Source organism: Onychostoma macrolepis, chromosome 04, assembly GCF_012432095.1.
Source record: "Onychostoma macrolepis isolate SWU-2019 chromosome 04, ASM1243209v1, whole genome shotgun sequence".
NCBI lineage: Eukaryota > Metazoa > Chordata > Actinopteri > Cypriniformes > Cyprinidae > Onychostoma > Onychostoma macrolepis.
In genome coordinates, this window is record NC_081158.1 from 6,008,629 (window position 1) to 6,029,674 (window position 21,046).

The 21,046-nt window shown below is 37.9% G+C and overlaps 2 protein-coding genes across 2 annotated transcripts; both read left to right on the forward strand.

The window, feature by feature from the left end:
* Positions 1-1,729: 1,729 nt before the first annotated feature.
* LOC131538614 (uncharacterized) lies at positions 1,730-6,225 on the forward strand. Its single transcript, XM_058772551.1, has one exon. It carries the CDS (start codon positions 4,333-4,335, stop codon positions 4,990-4,992), a length of 660 nt encoding a protein of 219 aa, XP_058628534.1. The 5' UTR covers positions 1,730-4,332; the 3' UTR covers positions 4,993-6,225.
* A 52-nt stretch (positions 6,226-6,277) lies between these two features.
* Positions 6,278-20,489, forward strand: LOC131538606 (C-type mannose receptor 2-like). The gene is made up of 3 exons (XM_058772538.1): positions 6,278-8,187; positions 8,644-8,997; positions 19,535-20,489. The coding sequence occupies exons 1-3, from the start codon at positions 7,953-7,955 to the stop codon at positions 19,894-19,896; spliced, it is 951 nt and encodes a 316-aa protein (XP_058628521.1). The 5' UTR covers positions 6,278-7,952; the 3' UTR covers positions 19,897-20,489.
* The last annotated feature ends 557 nt before the right edge of the window (positions 20,490-21,046 follow it).

Sequence of the window (21,046 nt, forward strand, 5' to 3'; positions counted from 1 at the left end):
AGCCTGTTGTGTTGCGGTCGAAGAGACCATTACTGAACTCTCCTTGTGTCCTGAGTTTACCACTGTAGAACCTCCAGAGGTGTCAGCGGTATCCGTTAATGAACTCTCGTCCTATCCTGTCACGGCTATGGAGGCCGTCAATGAACTCTCGTCCTGCCTTGTCACGGCTATGGAGGCCGTCTGTGAGTTCTCTGCCCATCCTGTCACAGCCAGAAGGGCTGCCCCTGAACTCTCGTCCTGTCCTGTCATGGCCACGGAGGCCGCTTTTGAACATTTGCCCTGCTTTGAACCGGCCGAGGAGGCCATCTCTGAACTCTTGCCCCATTCTGAACCAGCCATGGTGGCTGATTGTGAACTGCCTGCCTACTCAGTTGCCACCAGGGAAAACGTTGATAGACTTCCCATGTTCCCTACGTCAGTCCTTGTGTCTGTGCATGTTCTTTCTCCTCCTTGTGTCTCAGTTTTCCCTAGGTCCCAGTCTCTGCTGTGGATTCCTGATCCGTCGTGGTGTGCTCCGCCGTGGTGGTCTGCTGTCTGGTTCTGGTGGTCTTCTGCTCTGCCCTGGTGGGCTCCAGTCCCGTCTGCTCCGCCCTGGTGGGCTCCAGTTCCATTGACTCCGCCCTGGCTTCCTGCTTTCTCTGTCACGAATCCGGTCTGTGAACTTCCATTCACTCACCACCAGAGGTCACTCACTCACCACAGTTACTTTGCACTACACTAACTGTTGCACGTCACCTCCGGACAACAGTTCCCATCATTCATTGCACTGACGACACGCACACAGTTCATTGCACTGATCACACACAGCTGATTCCCATTTGCACACAGTACTTAAGCCAAGACTTTCTCTCCCTCACTGCCGAGTATTGTATGCATTTATCGCTGCCCTAGCTTTAGCTACTCTACAGAGCCCCTGTTAGTTTTCCTTGCCTTGCCTTGCCTGTTTCGGATTGTGTTTTCCCCTGCCTGGACTATTGCTTTCGTTTTGGATGACTCTTTGCCTTGCCTATTATATAACTGTTTGCCACTGTTCGAGCCTGCCTGTTAAGACCACGTCTCTTCTCAATAAAAAGCTTGCATATGGATCCGCACGTCTCACGTCTCGTCAGCCCCGTAACAGTGTGTATGTGTTTCATTAGTATTGTATCATAGAATAGCAAATAAACTCTCGTTTCATTTATAAGGAATGGTCTGGTGCCGTGATTTTCAAGTTTGAAATTATTTGCCAAAGATTTTGTTACCTGTGCTCTTTAATTTACCCAACCAATTCTGTATTATTATCGTTACCACGAAATAAACCGAATTGCTAAGATATACTGGTTTAATGCTCGCTGGATGAGTCGTTAATAAGGTATAAATTATACATTCTGATTAATATCAATTAGTCAGATCAATATTGAATCTCTACGATTCGATTTCCTAAAGCTAAAATTCAGAATAAAGCTTAAATAAAATTAATTCTATTACATATTAATGGTGGAGAATAAAGCGGGCATTAGTTTGATTTGAAAATTCATAACACCAGGAATATAATAGTATAATATAATATAATAGGAAGAAATAGTGTAGATACAGAGAGACAGCGTTTGTTTGTGGTACTGTATGCTTAGTTGTGGCACACGTCACGAGGCGTTTGAATGAAATAGCAACTTCAGTTGTTTAAAAGGAAATTAACTGCAGTAATTAATATTTATCTGTTGGGACAATAGAAGTAGCTCTAAGCGCACGGATAAGAAAACAAGCGTGTTCCTTGTTTATTCCTATTATAAGGCCTTTTCATAGTTTTTGATCTGCATTGCGTAATCCAATGTTGAAATAATTAAACTATGCTATCTCCCTGGCGAGGATATCAGATTAGCTAACTGTTAATTTCTCTGCCCTTTGATCCACTAACAATTTTAATCCTAATCATCCTATCAGTTTTAATGAGAACATCATTAAACTGTAATTAGAAACCACAATTTCTAATTTGAAACTCTAAATTCATTCGCAATCAAGTTCTGGTCCTACCTGTTAGGCCTTATTTTCTCTCCTTCAGTTATTTAATTAACTCAGCTAAAACTTTATGGGTTTACTCTTGGCTCCTAATAGTAAATAGCGCTCCCCCTAGTGCTTGGCTGGTGAAGTGACATTGCCTCCACGGTGGGCCCCGGCCACGGGATTCCGCTGGACAATTTAACCTTTCACCAAGCCTAGGGTATAAGAACCTTAACCTTCCAATTAGCAAAACCCCAAAAAGGAAATTAGGGTTTCCTCAAAACTTAGGACAGTTGGTTTTATCTTACTAAAACAGCAAAACCAATCCCATAAGTGTATCCATTCAACAGCACCACCACGCTGACACCCTTGTTACTAATCCTAAAATTGGGAGCAACTCCTCACTCTTCTTCCTCTTCTCTTGTCTCCTTGCTGCTATCTTCTAATTTGATTATTGCTACTGTTTGCTGAGATTGTGCCTGTAGGACGGTCACAAGCAGAGGACTTTAACCCTTGAACAGGTATTTGTGGAACTTGAGACGACATTTCAAAACTGTTTTCCATTTAATGTCCCCTCTGTGAAATCCTACACTGCCAGGCTAAAACAGGTCACCGAGAAGGTAGACGTCGGAAAACTTTAAGCACGCACGAAGGACACTCTAACTAGCGTTGTGGTGTCAGTTTGCCATTAAGGGACCAGTACTGTCATTGCTATTGTTTTCCTTCACCCCGGAAAAAATTAATAGCAATCACAGGCTTACAAAAAAAAAAATTTCCCATTTACAATCCTCTGACTAGAAGCAGGGTTTAAATTGGGCCGGGGCCGTCCGGGGCTAAGCCCCGGCACATAGACTCCAGGGCTCGACATTAACGCTTCATTAATGCCAGACAAGTAACATGATTAAAACATCAATAACCAAAAATAACTATGTAAACACCAAAACTCAAGTATTATTCTGATTTTATTACATTTAGAGTAAGTGGCGAATAGTGGATAGCTACTGTATATAATGCATCTATTGACAGTATAAGGTTGCGCTGCTGAGGCGCAACCTTATACTGATTTCTCCAGGAGAAATCTTCAGGAGAAATCAAAACACGCAACACTAAGAAACTCAGCATACTGAGGTAACAATTCAAAATGGAAAGTTTTTATATTTAAAATACACAGTTAGTTACGCAACATCATTCACCATTACGACTGTTTAATAGTTCTATAAACAGTTCAATGAGCAAATACAGTAATATTAGGTCACTTTTTTGGCGGAACCACAGCGCATTTCAAAGCAACCATCTGATTCATTGCTGAATGATTCAGTGTTTTGAAGGAATCGGTTGAGTCAAAGTATCATTAGCCCATGCATAAACATCTGATGAATCTGACGTTTGAATGAACGTCTCAATGACTCCCTCATTAAACGCTCACTACTGGCACCTACTGGCGTTTTAATTTAGTTTAAAAGTATAATTTCCACCATTTCTTGTTTGTATATTCAAACATTTTTTTTAAGAATCTCATAATTGAATGTAGTTGTATTTTTCAGTGTAAGTGATTTTAATTTGATAAATTGATATAGATAATAACAATCACATTATTATAATTGAATTTATAGATCAAATGTAAGAATTTGAAATGAAAGTTAATGAGATTAGTGGGAAAATGCCCTCTATAAAGGTAAAAAAAAAAAAAACATGCAGATTTATAGCCTATGTCACAGCTGATAGAAAACCGATGAGAATATTGCATTAGAATAAATCATATTTGCAAAAAAACAAAACACACACACACATAATACATATATATTTCCATTGTCCTCATTTGTAAGTCACTTTGGATAAAAGTGTCTGCTAAATTACTAAATGTAAATGTGTGTGTGTGTGTGTATATATATATATATATATATATATATATAAGCTCGATACCATAGAGCCCCCCCACATAACAAATCCCAATTTAACCCCTGACTAGAAGCACCCTTCAAAATCAGACTTAATAAAAAAAAAAAATACGAGAAAAATCTGATACCAGAAAGGAGTATTTTGTTTTGACTTTCCCTTACAGGAAAAAGGGAAGCACCCAAGTATTACCCTGTTCCTGGCTCTGTTGGTGTTCTTCTTTCCTTTCTCTGTTCTCCAGCTGTGCGACCTGTGTGTGTGTGTGCTCAATTTTCCCCCACAGAGGCTACAAATTAGAAGCACGCCCCCCAGAGGACCACAGTCACAGAGAACCACACTCACCTGCTCATCACACACTTTACATTGCACTCTTACACCCCTGTTTGCTTTGTTTGTTTTGTTTTTCTCTTCAGGGTCTGTGTCAGTCGCGGTTCGAGGTACCCCTCATTCCGCCAAAACATGTCTCGCACAACGGAACATGGCGGCCATTGGGAAGATCTAGAAACATGGCTAAGTGTTGCGACAGACAGCCTCCTCCCTAAGGCTGCTGAAACACTCAAACATCAGACACAGGACCAGCTAGATGACAACATAACAAGCCTCATGGCACAAGACCCAAGTCAAAGCTACACTCACAAAGAATTAGCCAAGATCACCGGCTCCTTAAGTCACACACTCATCGCCACCCTCAAATTGAGCGACAAGCACGCTGCACACCTACAGCAGGAGCTGACACGCGCACAACGACGCATCGAGCAGCTGGAACTGGAAGCTCATGAACAACGGGAAAGGCCTGATGAGGTGGAACAAGGCGCTGAGGAGGAGATCAACAAGCTAAAAGAAACCCTAGTAGCTAACACCAAAGAAATGGAACAGGTCAAGGCAGACTATTCTGATCATTCTAACAAGCTACAGTATGCAGAACAGCTACTGGAAAAGGCAAGGGCTGACTTCAGGGATAAAAACGGCAGAATCAAAACCCTTGAAACTCACCTGGATGAATCAAGAAACGAGATCAGCCTAACACGACAGCTCGACTACCTCAAAGAGGAATCCGATAGTTTCCAAGAGGAACTCAAGCACGCTTACGAACTGCGCCGTGAGCCGTCGAGGACATGACGCGCACCGACCTCACCCCTGCCGAGCAGGACCGGGTCACCTGTTCCTGGACTGACACGTGAGCAAAAGGTGGAGGGGGTGGTGTCGAAACATTCACCAGCTCCCTCTGAAGAACTTCACCTCACGGCAAAGCCAAAAGAACCTGCCGCAACCAGCTGCGGATCTTCGCATGGCTTGGACCTAAAAGACCTCTGGAGCGGAGCACTGAACCAGGAAGTTGGTCGCCAGATAACACGGGTACCAGTTAAACCATAACACCAGCAGGGACGCAGCAAAGCAAAAACACTTCAGAGTCCACACACTCCACATTGTGACACAGGGTAAATCCACAGGTAGGCAGGAAGGAGTTTTAAACGGTTTACAACGGAGTCCCACAGGGTAGTGTATTAGGTCCTCTTTTGTTTTTATTATATATCAATGATATCCAGGCTGTTTGTGAGTGTAATATGTTCTTATATGCCAATGATGCTGCTTTATTGGCTTCTGGGAAGGAGACTAATAAAATTCAAGAAAAGTTAGGTGAAGAGTTAGTTAAGGTGAAGGATTGGCTGTCGGAAAATAAGCTTTTATTACATTTAGGAAAAACAGAATCTATTATTTTTGGGTCTAAGTATAAACTGGGTAAGGAGGATGATTTAGTAATCAAAGTTGATGGGTATGAACTAACTAATAAAACATTGGTCAATTATCTAGGATGTGTTCTGGACAATAATTTAAGTGAGGCTAGTATGGCTAGGAAAGTATCTGGAAAAGTTAATGCTAGAATTAAGTTTATAGCAAGATATGCTGTTTTTTTTTTGGATAGATAGTTTAAAGGTACTTGCTACAGGCTTAGTTCAGTGCCATTTTGATTACGCTTGTTATTCGTGGATGACCAATTTATCCAGAACTTGAATGATAAAGTTACAAAAATCACAGAATAAACTGAAAAGGTTAGTTTTAGGATTACATTGTTTTAGTCATGTGGATAATATACACTTTCAACAGCTTGGTTGGTTACCAATTGAAAGAAAATTAGTATTACAGAAATTAAAAATAGTACATAAAATCATTAATGACAGGGCTCCAGTATATTTTATTTTATCATATTCAGGTGCTAAGGAATGGAATATGCTGCCGTTAGATATTAAGGTTTTAGCAAATTGTGAGGGTTTCAGAATAAGGGTGAAGAGGCTGTTTTTAGATAGGATGTCTTAAAACGTATAAGGAAATGTTGATCTGTTTGTTATTTTATGGGAGTGAGTGGATTTTTCTTCTGTCTTTTTAAAGCAAGGACCACAATGGAAATAAGTTACTGTAACTTTATTGCGTTATCCTTGACAAGAAGGTTGTAACAGTGAATTACTACTTTTTGTGTCAAATAAACTCAACTCAACAAGGATAATTAATGAGACACAGGTGAACCAAATGACGAAATCAAACACTGGGGAAAACTGGGTCACAGAACCCATGAGGAAAGAAAACACAACAAAAAGGTCCATGGGCATGACACCTACAATATCAGTCATTTGAATTCAAATGTGAATAATGGCCATCTTAATTACATGTTAGTACGTTTGTTAATTAATGTATTAATTAACACTTTAGGTTAAGCTAAATGAAAATCTGAATTATTCTCATGGAATGCACAAAGACACGCTAATAATTAAAAACATTATTTTAACTCAACTGTTGAAATGACAGAGTATATATTTCATTATTTATGAATTCTAATTTTCATTTTTGTAATGTTTCTATATTAAAATTAATTTCTTGCTCTTGTAACTCATGTGAATGCACCTTTTTGTGCTATCCTATGTAGCTTCTGTGCTGCCATTGCAGTATAAAATGAATGTGAATGTGAGCGTGAGTCGTGTATAGTCATTGGAGGTCCTCATATGCATGTTAATCAGTGAAAAAAAGAGGAAGGAAGAAGTTCAAGCATGTTTTGTAACACCAGTAAATGAAATTTACTGTTGTAATGTTGACTGTGAGTTGACATCATATGAAGAGGAAGCAATATCAACTGCAGGAATGAAAATCCATTACAACATAAACCCTCGTTGCAGAGAAATGTAATGTAGCGATTCAATAGTGAAGCCATTTTATAGTAAAACTCACGGTGCAGGCTGACATGAAGATTCAGTGCTTTTAAATGTTTCTCTGTGTGTTTTCATTTGAATGTGTACATTGTGAAATAATGTGGGCATTCTCTGTGCCTATGATTTCCATAAATAAAGAGTTGGAGTGTGTTGTTGCTTGTCTTTTATTTGCTCGTGTCAATACATTGTGTGCATACAGACACATACGGACCCTTAGTCTCTACCAAATTCAAATGGACACACTTCCAGAGAATTACAGTAATAGACTAACGCAGAGGAAAAATGTCATAAAAACACAAATGAGGAAGAAATATGAAAAGGGCTTTTGTTTAGAGTAATAAATGATGTGATGCTGAATGAGGGATGAGAGCAGATATAATAATCACACAGTTTGAAGCTGCAGACAGAAACATCAGACTCTAAAGTAAGAACAACTCGCATGTTCATTCTTTAACCAGAATAAGACTTTTGACATGATAGTAGTCTTAATAATATACGTACAGTGCATTTTTATGTTCCTGTTGGATTTTAAGATGGATTTTTAATTATCGCTGAAATCATGTTTTACACCAAAATGAATCTGCGAATATTTGAAATTTGACTTTATCTGTATTTTTCTTCCTCAGAAATGGACCAAACTCTGTTTTTCATTCTTCTTCTCATTAGTGAGTGTGTTTGTGGTTTTATTTCTGGTTTCTAGTTTCATTGGGTTTGATTCTGTTATGAAAATCATTAAATCAAAGCCTCTCTTTCACAGCTCTCTGCTCCGTATCTGAATGTGTTCAGCGTCAGTATCACTTTATAAATGAGTTGAAGACCTGGACTGAAGCTCAGAGATACTGCAGAGAGAAATACACAGATCTGGCCACCGCTGACGACATGAACGACATGAACGAGCTGAAGAAGAGTGTGAATGATAGAAGTGTTCAGTATGTCTGGATTGGGCTGCAGAAGACGGGTCGTGATCAATGGCACTGGTCTTCAGGTGAACCTGCGCTCTATCTGAACTGGGCTACTGGACAACCAAAAGGCATAAATGTTTGTGCTATAATATTTAATGGACAATGGCGTGATTTGCAATGTAATTCTGCCCAATATTTCATCTGCAACAACGGTGAGTTCATTTTTAGATGCACCATATACCAATTTTGGAATTCTAAACTATACTGTTTAATTTGATCATGAATTTAGAAGAACACACTTTCATTGTTGAGACAATTTCTGTATCTAAACAATATTTACCAGAAGAAAAGTCTTCATTCACTGAACACACTTTGATCTTTTGTTGTCACTCTATATGATAATTTGTCACAATGGAAACTTGCAATTAAAAGCCTAAAAATCTTGGAGATCTAAATTGCTGTGTTTATTATTAATAATAATATAAGATCAGTGACTAGATGGGATTCAGCTTGATATTTCCAGCTTTCAGTACCGCAACACAAACCTACAAGGGCTTCGTTTTTCCATGAAGGAATGATAGTTCATTACAACATAAACCCTTGTTGCTGAGAAATAATATGAATATCTGCAGATTCATGAATCTTTTTCTCATTTGTTTTTCTTAAAGCGAACACAGGACTCGTCTTTGTCAATCAGACGATGAATTGGAGAGACGCTCAGAGTTACTGCAGACAGAATCACACTGATCTGGTCAGTGTGAGGAACCAGAATGAGAATCAACAGGTTCAGAAGATCATTAGTGATAGACAGTTATCTGGATCACAAGTCTGGATTGGTCTGTTCAGAGTCAGAGACTCGTGGCAGTGGTCAGATCAGAGTGACTCCTCGTTCAGATACTGGAGGTCTGGTCGACCTAATAATTATGGAGGTGGTGAAGACTGTACACGGATTGAACTGAACACTCAGGGACAATGGAACGACGTCCCTTGCCCCACTCAATATCCTTTTGTGTGTCATGAAGGTCAGTAGATCCTCAGAAAACACACACATCCATCCATCACCTGCAGATCTCTTAAAGTTCACGCTTCATGTCTGACATGACAAATTCATCTTCAGTGTTTGTTCTGCATGTTGTTTTTGATCAGTCCCAGCTAACATAAAACCAGCGGGCCACTGGCGGCCCACTGGTGGCAGAGTCGGCGGCCCACCGGCAGATGCCGCCCACCGTTCACCGGCGTTTTGCTCATCGTTATTCCAGCTGACCACCAGCGGCAACCACCGCTTTTCCGACAGCAGTCCGCTGACGAGCCGCTGGTTTATAATTACGGTTTACTGGCGGTCCACGGTCGGTCCGTGGTTCATAATCAGTTCGATTAAGCTAACCAAAATATCCTTGCACAGAATAATGGATCAAAAACAATGTACAATGACAATTGCAAATTTATTTTCAGTGAACAGATTAAACATACAAATGCATACAGTATTGTAAGGAGGAGTCAGAGGCAGTCGGATCCATTTGCAGTGTTTTATTAAGATCAGTATCAAAAGCAGGCAGGGGTCGATCAACAGCGTCTAGGATATCACAGAGAACCAGAATCATAAACGTATTACCAGGCTTGGGTCGGGGCAGGCTAGGATCAGGTCAGAATCAGAACAAACAATGAAAGGGGCAGGCGGCAGAGAATCAAGGCAGGGTCAAGGCAGTCCAGGATCAAACACAGAATAACAAAGTAAACGCTCAGAAATGTCAGACAGGGCTAAACAAGACTTTGCGTTGAAGGAGAGTGAGAGTGTGGCTTATATGGAGGGGTTGATGGGAAACACCTGGCGGTGATTAGTCCTAGGTACGGGGTGTGTGGGTCCATGAGAGTGTTAGTACTCGGGTGAGGGTGCCCTCCGATGGTGATCGGAGAGAGCCACAGAGGCCCGGCTTGTGACAAGTATATTTATCAGATGGTTTTACCCAATGTGACTTACAAATAGAAGCATTCAATTCACATATGTCCATACAAAAGTCAACCACAAAATTAACCATGGTTTAACTATGACTGTTGTAGTAAATTCACAGTAACTACCATAACCATGGTCTTACTACAGCATAGTAGTAAACCTATAGTAACTACAAACTTCACCATGGTTTCAAAAACTATGGTTACCACAGTTTTACTCCAGCATTACTAAAATATTACTATTGTAGAACCATGATGTCAAAACCTTAGTTTGAGAAAAACTAAAAAACCCTGATTACTACAGTTATGATTACTAGTTTTACCATAGTAAAAACATGGTTAACTGTTGTAAGGGTACACTGCTTTTCACAATCAAAGCAGCTTTAGAAAATTTCAAGGTTTCAAAAAAACAAAAACAATTCCTATCAACAGCCTGAGGTGACTGTGACTCAATGGGGAGCATCTTCTGGCAACAAATCTATGTCTATATGTCAATAACTCTAAGATAATACAATTTATGTGTTCATAAGTCATGTTCAGTTAAACAGACAAATATTAAAGGGTAAGTTTGGTGAATTTAAATCCACTTTATACTGTCACAAAGTCTGTAATATTGTGAACATTGTTTGTTCACATACAGGTGCTGGTCATATAATTAGAATATCATCAAAAAGTTGATTTATTTCACTAATTCCATTCAAAAAGTGAAACTTGTATATTATATTCATTCATTACACACAGACTGATATATTTCAAATGTTTATTTCTTTTAATTTTGATGATTAGAGCTTACAGCTCATGAAAGTCAAAAATCAGTATCTCAAAATATTAGAATATTACTTAAGACCAATACAAAGAAAGGATTTTTAGAAATCTTGGCCAACTGAAAAGTATGAGCATGTACAGCACTCAATACTTAGTTGGGGCTCCTTTTGCCTGAATTACTGCAGCAATGCGGCGTGGCATGGAGTCGATCAGTCTGTGGCACTGCTCAGGTGTTATGAGAGCCCAGGTTCCTCTGATAGTGGCCTTCAGCTCATCTGCATTGTTGAGTCTGGTGTCTCTCATCTTCCTCTTGACAATACCCCACAGATTCTCTATGGGGTTCAGGTCAGGCGAGTTTGCTGGCCAATCAAGCACAGTAACACTATGGTCATTGAACCAGCTTTTGGTACCTTTGGCAGTGTGGGCAGGTGCCAAGTCCTGCTGGAAAATGAAATCAGCACCTCCATAAAGCTTGTCAACAGAAGGAAGCATGAAGTGCTCTAAAATTTCCTGGTAGATGGCTGTGTTGACTGTGGACTTCAGAAAACACAGTGGACCAACACCAGCAGATGACATGGCAGCCCAAATCATCACTGACTGTGGAAACTTCACACTGGACTTCAAGCAACATGGATTCTGTGCCTCTCCACTCTTCCTTCAGACTCTGGGACCTTGATTTCCAAATGAAATGTAAAATTTACTTTCATCTGAAAAGAGGACTTTGGACCACTGAGCAACAGTCCAGTTCTTTTTCTCCACAGCCCAGTTAAGATGCTTCTGACGTTGTCTCTGGTTCAGAAGTGGCTTGGTAGCCCTTTTCCTGAAGACGTCTGAGCGTGATGACTCTTGATGCACTGACTCCAGCTTCAGTTCTCTCCTTGTGAAGCTCTCCCAAGCGTTTGAATCGGCTTTGCTTGACTGTATTCTCAAGCTTGCGGTCATCCCTGTTGCTTGTGCACCTTTTCCTACCCAAATTCTTCCTTCCAGTCAACTTTGCATTTAATATGCTTTGATACAGCACTCTGTAAACAGTCACACCTTTCAGTAATGACCCTCTGTGACTTACCCTCTTTGTGGAGGGTGTCAATGTTCGTCTTCTGGATCATTGCCAAGTCAGCAGTCTTCCCCATTATTGTGGTTTCAAAGAACAAGAGATACCCAGAATTTATACTGTAGGGATGGTCATTTATTCAAACTCAAATGTAAATATTCTAATATTTTGAGATACTGATTTTTGACTTTCATGAGCTGTAAGCTCTAATCATCAAAATTAAAAGAAATAAACATTTGAAATATATCAGTCTGTGTGTAATGAATGAATATAATATACAAGTTTCACTTTTTGAATGGAATTAGTGAAATAAATCAACTTTTTGATGATATTCTAATTATATGACCAGCACCTGTATATTACCATCATAGTAACAATACAAAGTGGGTTGAAAATCACTCGATGTATGCTTTAAGGCAATGATTACAATACATAACATTTGTCAGGTTGTTATGTTCATCTATAGTTGCCATCATCTGGAGTCTTCATGAGTGTTGGCATCATCTGAAGTAACCACAAGTGAGGCTGGATCCAAGCTGTAGTAACACTGGGATGAGAAACCTGAGAGATAGAAACAGGAAAACAAAAGGAGAAGAATTAGCATAGATGCTGTTCATATTATTTCAGGCAAAAGATGATCATACGCATTTATTACTAGAGTACAAGGTTATGAGTTGTTATGTGAACGCTTGGCTAAAAGATGTTTTTTTAATCTAGATTTAAACAGAGAGAGTGTGTCTGAGCCCCAAACATTATCAGAAGGCTATTCGAGAGTTTAAGAGTAAAATGTGAAAAATCTCTGCCTCCTTTACTGGACTTTGATATTCTGGGTACTCTCAATAGTCCAGAGTTTTGTGACATTATTTAGCTTACTTTGCTATAATTTGGTTAAATCACAATCTGATTTTATTCTATATCCCTTAGTAAGCATATAATTTGTCCTCAGTATTCAGGGAACAGACACAGTCTCGCTCTAAAAAGTAGTTTTATAGTCCATTCAAATAAAATATTTTAATTGGTCAAACATTTAGTAGACTACAGCAAGTTATGTCAATTAAAATTTAACACTTTACTCCATGTGTTGTATATGTTACCCAGGGCTCGCAAAATTTCAAAATCCCTGGTAGCCCTTCGGGCAGGTACTCTTCAGATTTTGGTAGCCCAAAAATTAATTTAACTAGCCCAAATTAAAAAAACACTTTTTTTTCTTTTTTTTTTTAAATGTAGAAAATCAGATAGGAGTTTAAATGTCAATCAAAAATATTTTCAATACACAAATATAAACAAATAGGAAGGAAGGAATCTTATTTCACTATTTACAGGGTCTGCGCAGAATTTTTAAAAATAAATTTAAGGCAATTCATGACCCATTTTAAGAGCTGCACAAGTAAAATGAACACAGAATGAGCAGGGTTGGACAATGTCTATGGTAACATACAGTATTGAGCCATAAAATTACATGATTTACAGTTCAGATACAGGTTTTCATGTTAATTTAAGGTATTATGGTCAGGTATTATGTTAATTTAATGTCTTAATTGTTTAAATTTTTAGAAGGCACATTAACTTCTTTCTCATTTACAACTCTGTGTTTGCTGCGTAAAAAGTTGATATTTGCATTGATCTGACCATAAACAGCAAGAAAGGCTTATTGGAAATGCAAATTCATTCTCTGCCACGTGGTGGCGCTTTAGGAGCTCTGAAATATTGCGGTTTCCCCGGAAACGTTGTACACTACGCAGCTCTTCGCTCATAAACGCTGCTTTATCAGGAATTATAGTTAAAATGAAATTAAATTGCCAACGACACGTTTCTGAGGACAGTCGGTTCCCTTCAGATACATTCACATAAAGACATCCGCGCCGCGTTTTGACTTGAAACGTGCAGCGCTCATTATTTATTTAATGACATCATTGCCTTTTGAAGTTTAATCCTGCCGTATCGCGACTCTTGTCTTTCCATCCCCAACTGTAAGACCTCTAGAAATTATAATTAAGACATTTCTTATACCATTTAACGTATTTAAAACTTTAAGTGTGATACAACTCACTTTAAGAGTTTTTAAGGACCTGCGGGAGATCTGTATTTAAGGTAGCCCGTCGGGCAGGCGGTGATGCATTTTGGTAGCCTGACTGGAAAACACAATAGCCCCGGGACGTCGGGCTAGCGATTTTGCGAGCCCTGTTACCTCAACTAAGATTTATTATTTGGGCATCATAACAAATTGCGGAGGAACTAAAATATATATTTTTATAGTTTAACAAAATTATTAAAAATGATTAACTGGTGTTTATCAATCACTAAAAACACACAATTTACAACACATAATAGCCATTATTTAATAACAATCTTAAAAACAAGATTGCATCTGAAATCTTGCAGTGATGACAACGCACCAATGAAACCTTTGGCCACACCCTGATGGAGAAAGAAAAGTACATTTTAAGTTAAAAAATTAAATTATTCCTTTTAAATAATTTACAATGTATCAATATCAGTTAATTAAGTCAATTTGTGATGAAAAATCTATCCATTGCACAACAGGGAGCATTGATGCTGACTGGATTTGTAATAGAACATGTACATTTCATATTATAGGGCTAAGTTACCTTAAATAGCATAAAATAATAGCATAATATAACAGTCCTGCCTGTTGTTGATAAATACCAATGGTGACGTTTTACAAATTGATTGATCAGTTGTCCCAGTGTTTACTGAGCCACGGTCTTTCCCTGTGCAGGAACTCGTGTGCACTATCTAGTGATTCACTAACCTAGAACTGACTGAGACGCTTTGAACGGCCTCGTGAAACGATTCAGTTGTTCATTTTCGTTCGGAATGACAAACTTCTCTTACGAAGCGCCATTCACGAGACAAGAATTCATTATAGTAACACAGCTTTTGACATTGTGTTTTATGGATTAAACAAGTTGAGAACACGTTCCATTAACTTCCTTCAGACATAACGTATCATACAACGCATATTCAATGTTTTTATTTATGTTGTACGCTTGTGTATAAATATATACATTTTAAATAAAACATTTACACCTTTATAATATACGTTTTTATAAATGCAGTATAACGTTAAGTACAAAGATTTATTCAGTGCCACTTGACTTACTTGATGCCTGAACTTGACATACACTGTCTTATATCCACTTTTTAACAACTCATAAAACACTTTCTAAATGTCCACTCAAAAAAGTTGGATATGTTGCATGATTTTCTCGTTAAATTTTGTCTAAAAAATAACATTTATTTAGTGCAACTCACCTGACTCGTGAACTTGACAAGATGGCGGCGCTGTTTCTCCCGCAAAGTCACTCAGTGTTGGCTGGATTTGTTTTTATTAGTTTAGTCAACATTTAGCATTCTGAATGTTGACTGGATTTGAAAATAACCATTAATTTAATATTTTTTAAATATACTTGTGCAGACTTAATATGTCTTCTCAACTAAGCACAAGCAATAAAAATAGTTCAACTTAAATATTTGGTAACACTTTATTTTGATAGTCCACTTTAGACATTCTACTAACATTAAGAAACTTTGCAACTACATGTCAACTAGCAGTCATTAGAGTATTAGTAGACTCTCTGCTTAATATCTTCTAACACTTTATTTTGATGGGTCCACAACATACAACATACTGACTATGAGAAACTTTAAGTATATGTCACCTTATTCTACTAACCCTAAACCTACCCTACTGAGAGTTAGTAGACATGTAGTTGCAAATTAATGAGAATTAGTTGACACATAGTTACAAAGTTACTTATAGTTAGTAGAATGTCTAAAGTGGACTATCAAAATAAAGTGTAACCAAATATTTTTGCCCTTTCAACATTTTGTTAATTGGATTTTTTACAGTGTACATATGCCACAGTATTATTGAAGTGGGAGGAATATCATAACTAATTTACACAACTGTTAAAAAGTCTGGGGTCAGTAGGATTTTTACATCTTTGAAATAAGTCTCTTATACTCACAACTCAAAAAACAGTTAAAACAATAACATTGTGAAATGATATTACAATTCAAGAGAACCATTTATTATTATTATTATTATTTGAATATGTTAAAATTGTAATGTATTGCTGTGATCAAAGCTGAATTTAACATCATTACTCCAGTCTTCAGTGTCACATGATCCTTCAGAAATAAATCTGATTTGCTGCTCAAGAAACATTTCTGATTATTAACAATATATAAAAAAAGATGTGCTGATAAACATTTTAGTGTAAACTTTTTCTTCTTCTCAGGATTCATTGTTAAATAAACTCCAGACCTTTAAATGGTATTGTACAATACTGTTTACAGTCAGTGAGGTTTTTTAATAAATTCATTTTTATTCAGCAAGGATGTATTAAATTGATGAGAAGTGAGAGTAAATATTTTTGTTTCAAAAAAACACTGTTCATTTTAAACTTTGTTCATTAAGGAATCCTGAATAATACACACAAAACAAAATACGAATCAGGAATATTTCCTGAGCAGCAAATCAGCATATTAGAATGATTTCTGAATAATCATCATGTAAAACTGAAGAGTAATGATGCTGAAAATTCATCTTTGATCACAGAAATAAAATACATTTTAACATCACTCACTCATGTTTGGATCTCAAAACCTTCTTAAACTCATGTTTTTTCAAAGTAATTTCCATTTATAATTGCAAAGCAACTCACAGACACTGTCCAAAAATCATGAAAATAAAAGAATCTTCACTGAAACAGTGTTTAATTAAATGATCAAATAACTAATGATTAAGCATTTGTTAAAATCAACTGCAAATCAAAGACATTAAACCTCTCAAGATCTCAGCAGAGGAGGATCAAACATCTCCACAAACAGCATCACCAGCTTCACTCATTAGATTGACTTTATTTCTGTCAGACATCTATAGCATTTATTGATAATTACCAGAGGTTTAGATGTTGATATGTTTCATTTGAACTCACCATTGTGGTGGACAGTGTTTGCTTTAGTTGGGATCTTGGTCCTCGTACTGAGTTTAAAATCTAATGCATCCTGAGAGTGTGTATTTGGTCCAGAAACAGTATAAATTAAGTCTAAATGAACCTTAAATGATGTTAAAAATATGTCCACTTGACCACATTTGAACTAGTTTTTAACCTTGTATTGAGGTTCCATGAACGTCTATATCGGACGCTCAGAACACGTCAATAAAAGACGTCATAAAAACTTTCATTCTGGCTCCTCAGTGGACGTCTTTTCAACGTCTGCAAATACTTCAAAAAGACGTCTTTTGGACGTAACTTTGCCCAGTGGGATACATCGTCTGAAAACAGTTGAGATGCTAACGGACTTTTTCGAAGACTGTCTTTATGAAGTAAATATTCAACAGAAGCGTATCAATTACAAGAAAGAAAAGTGTCAGGAACAGTTGTATTAATATTTGTGTGATTTTAGGGACTAAACTCACCTGAAAACGGTGAAAACAGCAGTGAGAGACGCAGTGTTGCAGCTGTCAGCTGGAGAGTTGCCGCCCCATTTCCATGGTAACTCCCTCGCTGCAGCGCTTGAATGAGACTCAGAGCGCGCTCAAAACACGTCACAGTCACGCACCATTTAAATAAACATATAGAGCATAAACAACAACATAAAAATGTATTTAATTTTGAATTTTAATCATTTTGTAGTTCATACATAGGTGTAAACTTTAACCCGCAAGTGATAGTGGGACAAATTAGCACTTTTATTTTTATTTAATTTTTATAGATTTTATTTTTGGTATTTTTTTATTAGATTTTGTATTGTTGTTTTTACGATCATTCAAACTATTTATTTCATTTAAAAATGTGCTTGCAGTTTTTATACTAAACTTTTGTTAATAATTATAACTCACTATTTTTATTCAGTGCTTCAGATTCCTTTTAACTGTAAAAATTTAATGTAAAACATAAATGTAAAATATATATACAGGTGCTGGTCATATAATTAGAATATCATCAAAAAGTTGATTTATTTCACTAATTCCATTCAAAAAGTGAAACTTGTATATTATATTCATTCATTACACACAGACTGATATATTTCAAATGTTTATTTCTTTTAATTTTGATGATTAGAGCTTACAGCTCATGAAAGTCAAAAATCAGTATCTCAAAATATTAGAATATTACTTAAGACCAATACAAAGAAAGGATTTTTAGAAATCTTGGCCAACTGAAAAGTATGAAAATTAAAAGTATGAGCATGTACAGCACTCAATACTTAGTTGGGGCTCCTTTTGCCTGAATTACTGCAGCAATGCGGCGTGGCATGGAGTCGATCAGTCTGTGGCACTGCTCAGGTGTTATGAGAGCCCAGGTTGCTCTGATAGTGGCCTTCAGCTCATCTGCATTGTTGGGTCTGGTGTCTCTCATCTTCCTCTGGACAATACCCCATAGATTCTCTATGGGGTTCAGGTCAGGCGAGTTTGCTGGCCAATCAAGCACAGTAACACTATGGACATTGAACCAGCTTTTGGTACCTTTGGCAGTGTGGGCAGGTGCCAAGTCCTGCTGGAAAATGAAATCAGCATCTCCATAAAGCTTGTCAACAGAAGGAAGCATGAAGTGCTCTAAAATTTCCTGGTAGATGGCTGCGTTGACTGGACATCAGAAAACACAGTGGACCAACACCAGCAGATGACATGGCAGCCCAAATCATCACTGACTGTGGAAACTTCACACTGGACTTCAAGCAACATGGATTCTGTGCCTCTCCACTCTTCCTTCAGACTCTAGGACCTTGATTTCCAAATGAAATGTAAAATTTACTTTCATCTGAAAAGAGGACTTTGGACCACTGAGCAACAGTCCAGTTCTTTTTCTCCACAGCCCAGTTAAGATGCTTCTGACGTTGTCTCTGGTTCAGAAGTGGCTTGGTAGCCCTTTTCCTGAAGACGTCTGAGCGTGGTGACTCTTGATGCACTGACTCCAGCTTCAGTTCTCTCCTTGTGAAGCTCTCACAAGTGTTTGAATCGGCTTTGCTTGACTGTATTCTCAAGCTTGCAGTCATCCCTGTTGCTTGTGCACCTTTTCCTACCCAAATTCTTCCTTCCAGTCAACTTTGCATTTAATATGCTTTGATACAGCACTCTGTAAACAGCCACACCTTTCAGTAATGACCTTCTGTGACTTACCCTCTTTGTGGAGGGTGTCAATGTTCGTCTTCTGGATCATTGCCAAGTCAGCAGTCTTCCCCATTATTGTGGTTTCAAAGAACAAGAGATACCCAGAATTTATACTGTAGGGATGGTCATTTATTCAAACTCAAATGTAAATATTCTAATATTTTGAGATACTGATTTTTGACTTTCATGAGCTGTAAGCTCTAATCATCAAAATTAAAAGAAATAAACATTTGAAATATATCAGTCTGTGTGTAATGAATGAATATAATATACAAGTTTCACTTTTTGAATGGAATTAGTGAAATAAATAAACTTTTTGATGATATTCTAATTATATGACCAGCACCTGTATATAATTTATAAAACAAAGATGTCATGTAAGAGCTCAGTAGAAACACAGACCCTCCGCTTGCCACTGGTGCACCGACGGAGGCCCAGCTGCGGCAAATCACTGGTGGCGTGCCACCCAAAAAACGCCGGCTGACCGACAGCGTTTTTAGATTGGTCAGCTCGCCGATGGTGTGCCGATGGTGGTCCGACCGTATTAAGCCGCTGAATTTGTGCCGCCCAAAAAACGCTGGTGGACCGCCAGGTCATTGTTTGCTGGGGTCTCTCTCTAGCTTCTGCTTGTGGTTTGTTTGGTTTCCAGATGAACTGATTCTGATCAGAGAGAATCTGACGTGGGCTGAAGCTCTGAGATACTGCAGACAGAATCATGTGGATCTGGTCTCGGTTCATTCAGAAGAGATTCAGCGTGATGTGATGAACGTGGTTAAACGGGCGTCTACTGCGGCGGTGTGGTTGGGTTTACACAACTACTGCATCATGAACATGTGGCTCTGGCTGAGTGGAGAGATCGTGTGCTATCAGAACTGGGCTCCAGGGAACGGAACGACTCCAGAAAACTGCAAACTCGAGAAGAGAAAAGGAGCAGTTCAGTCTGGAGGAGATCAGTGCTGGATCAGCCTTCCTCAATCTCACAAACTCAACTTCATCTGCAGCAGATATTAAGAGCTAACTTACATTCACGCTTTTCATGGGCTACTTCATTATTTTTCTGGTTTACTTTTATGTTTGATTTGTTATTTAGTAAGTTCTGAGTGAATCTGCTTATTGGGTTTTAAAAGTAGCCAGAAGTCCGTTTTATTTCTGCATTATGAAATATGTGTCTTTTAAGAAATTCTTTGTATATCCGGTGTGGTTAAACTATGTTTTGCACTTATCATATCATTTGAACACAAACACAGAACATCAGCTCAAATAAACTCATCTAAAGTCAGTACTGTCTCCTATTTCCTGATTTCCCCTCAACGTCACATTAAACTGAATTATATGTGGGCCTGGGATTCGGTAACATTTGAACTTGAAATATATTTTTTCAACTACATTCATTTTCTAAATACCCCACATCATTAGGCAAATATCAAATAATAAAAAAGTTAAATACCTTTTATTATTTTCTTTTTTTTTTTTTTCTCAACTCAGTAACAGACAAAATGGGATTGGTTTAAAAAGGATTTTACACATAACTTGTTATTAAACAAACATCTACCTATTGCTCATTACGTTTAATGATAACAAATGTAACATTTATCATAATTTGTTTTACATGTACACTTTTTTGTCATTCCGATTAAAATCATTCCGATTGAAAGATTCGATGAACTGTTTACATGAGACGTTATCTAATCCGATATGGTGTTTACATGTGCCTGTGCTTTCGATTTTAGGATATGCTAATAGCCTACAGTGACAACAAAAACAAGTCACCGGAGGAAAAAACGCCCATATTTACGTTAATATTTTTAATATCTGTTTGCACTTGCTTAGAATATTTGAATGCCTTGCGTTCATTCGAGCGCTCAGTCATATGGCCAGAACGCGATCATAGAAATCATATGCCCCTCTGTAATGCAGCTCTGAGATTAATTGTACTCTGATACTACAAAGTTGTACTGTACTTAAATGGAACAAATACACGATTTCTTACCAAGAGTTGCTGAACAATGAATCAAAGGAGCTTTGCTTTATCACAATCGTGTTTTCGTACAACATTCATGGCGTGAGCACGTATAAATTCAAGCAGATCGGAAATTATGAATCTGTCATCTATACAAATACAGATGACAAAGGCAACCTTTGGTCAAGTTGTTTATTTTCA

What these genes read in the sequence shown, in the direction of transcription:
- LOC131538606 (XM_058772538.1), top strand. Translation starts at nt 7,953, where the DNA reads ATGAACGACATGAACGAGCTGAAGAAGAGTGTGAATGATAGAAGTGTT. An exon ending in ATATTTCATCTGCAACAACG is followed by an intron (nt 8,188 to 8,643) that starts GTGAGTTCATTT and finishes TTTTTCTTAAAG; the next exon opens with CGAACACAGGACTCGTCTTT. An exon ending in TCCTTTTGTGTGTCATGAAG is followed by an intron (nt 8,998 to 19,534) that starts GTCAGTAGATCC and finishes TTTGGTTTCCAG; the next exon opens with ATGAACTGATTCTGATCAGA.
- LOC131538614 (XM_058772551.1), top strand. Translation starts at nt 4,333, where the DNA reads ATGTCTCGCACAACGGAACATGGCGGCCATTGGGAAGATCTAGAAACA.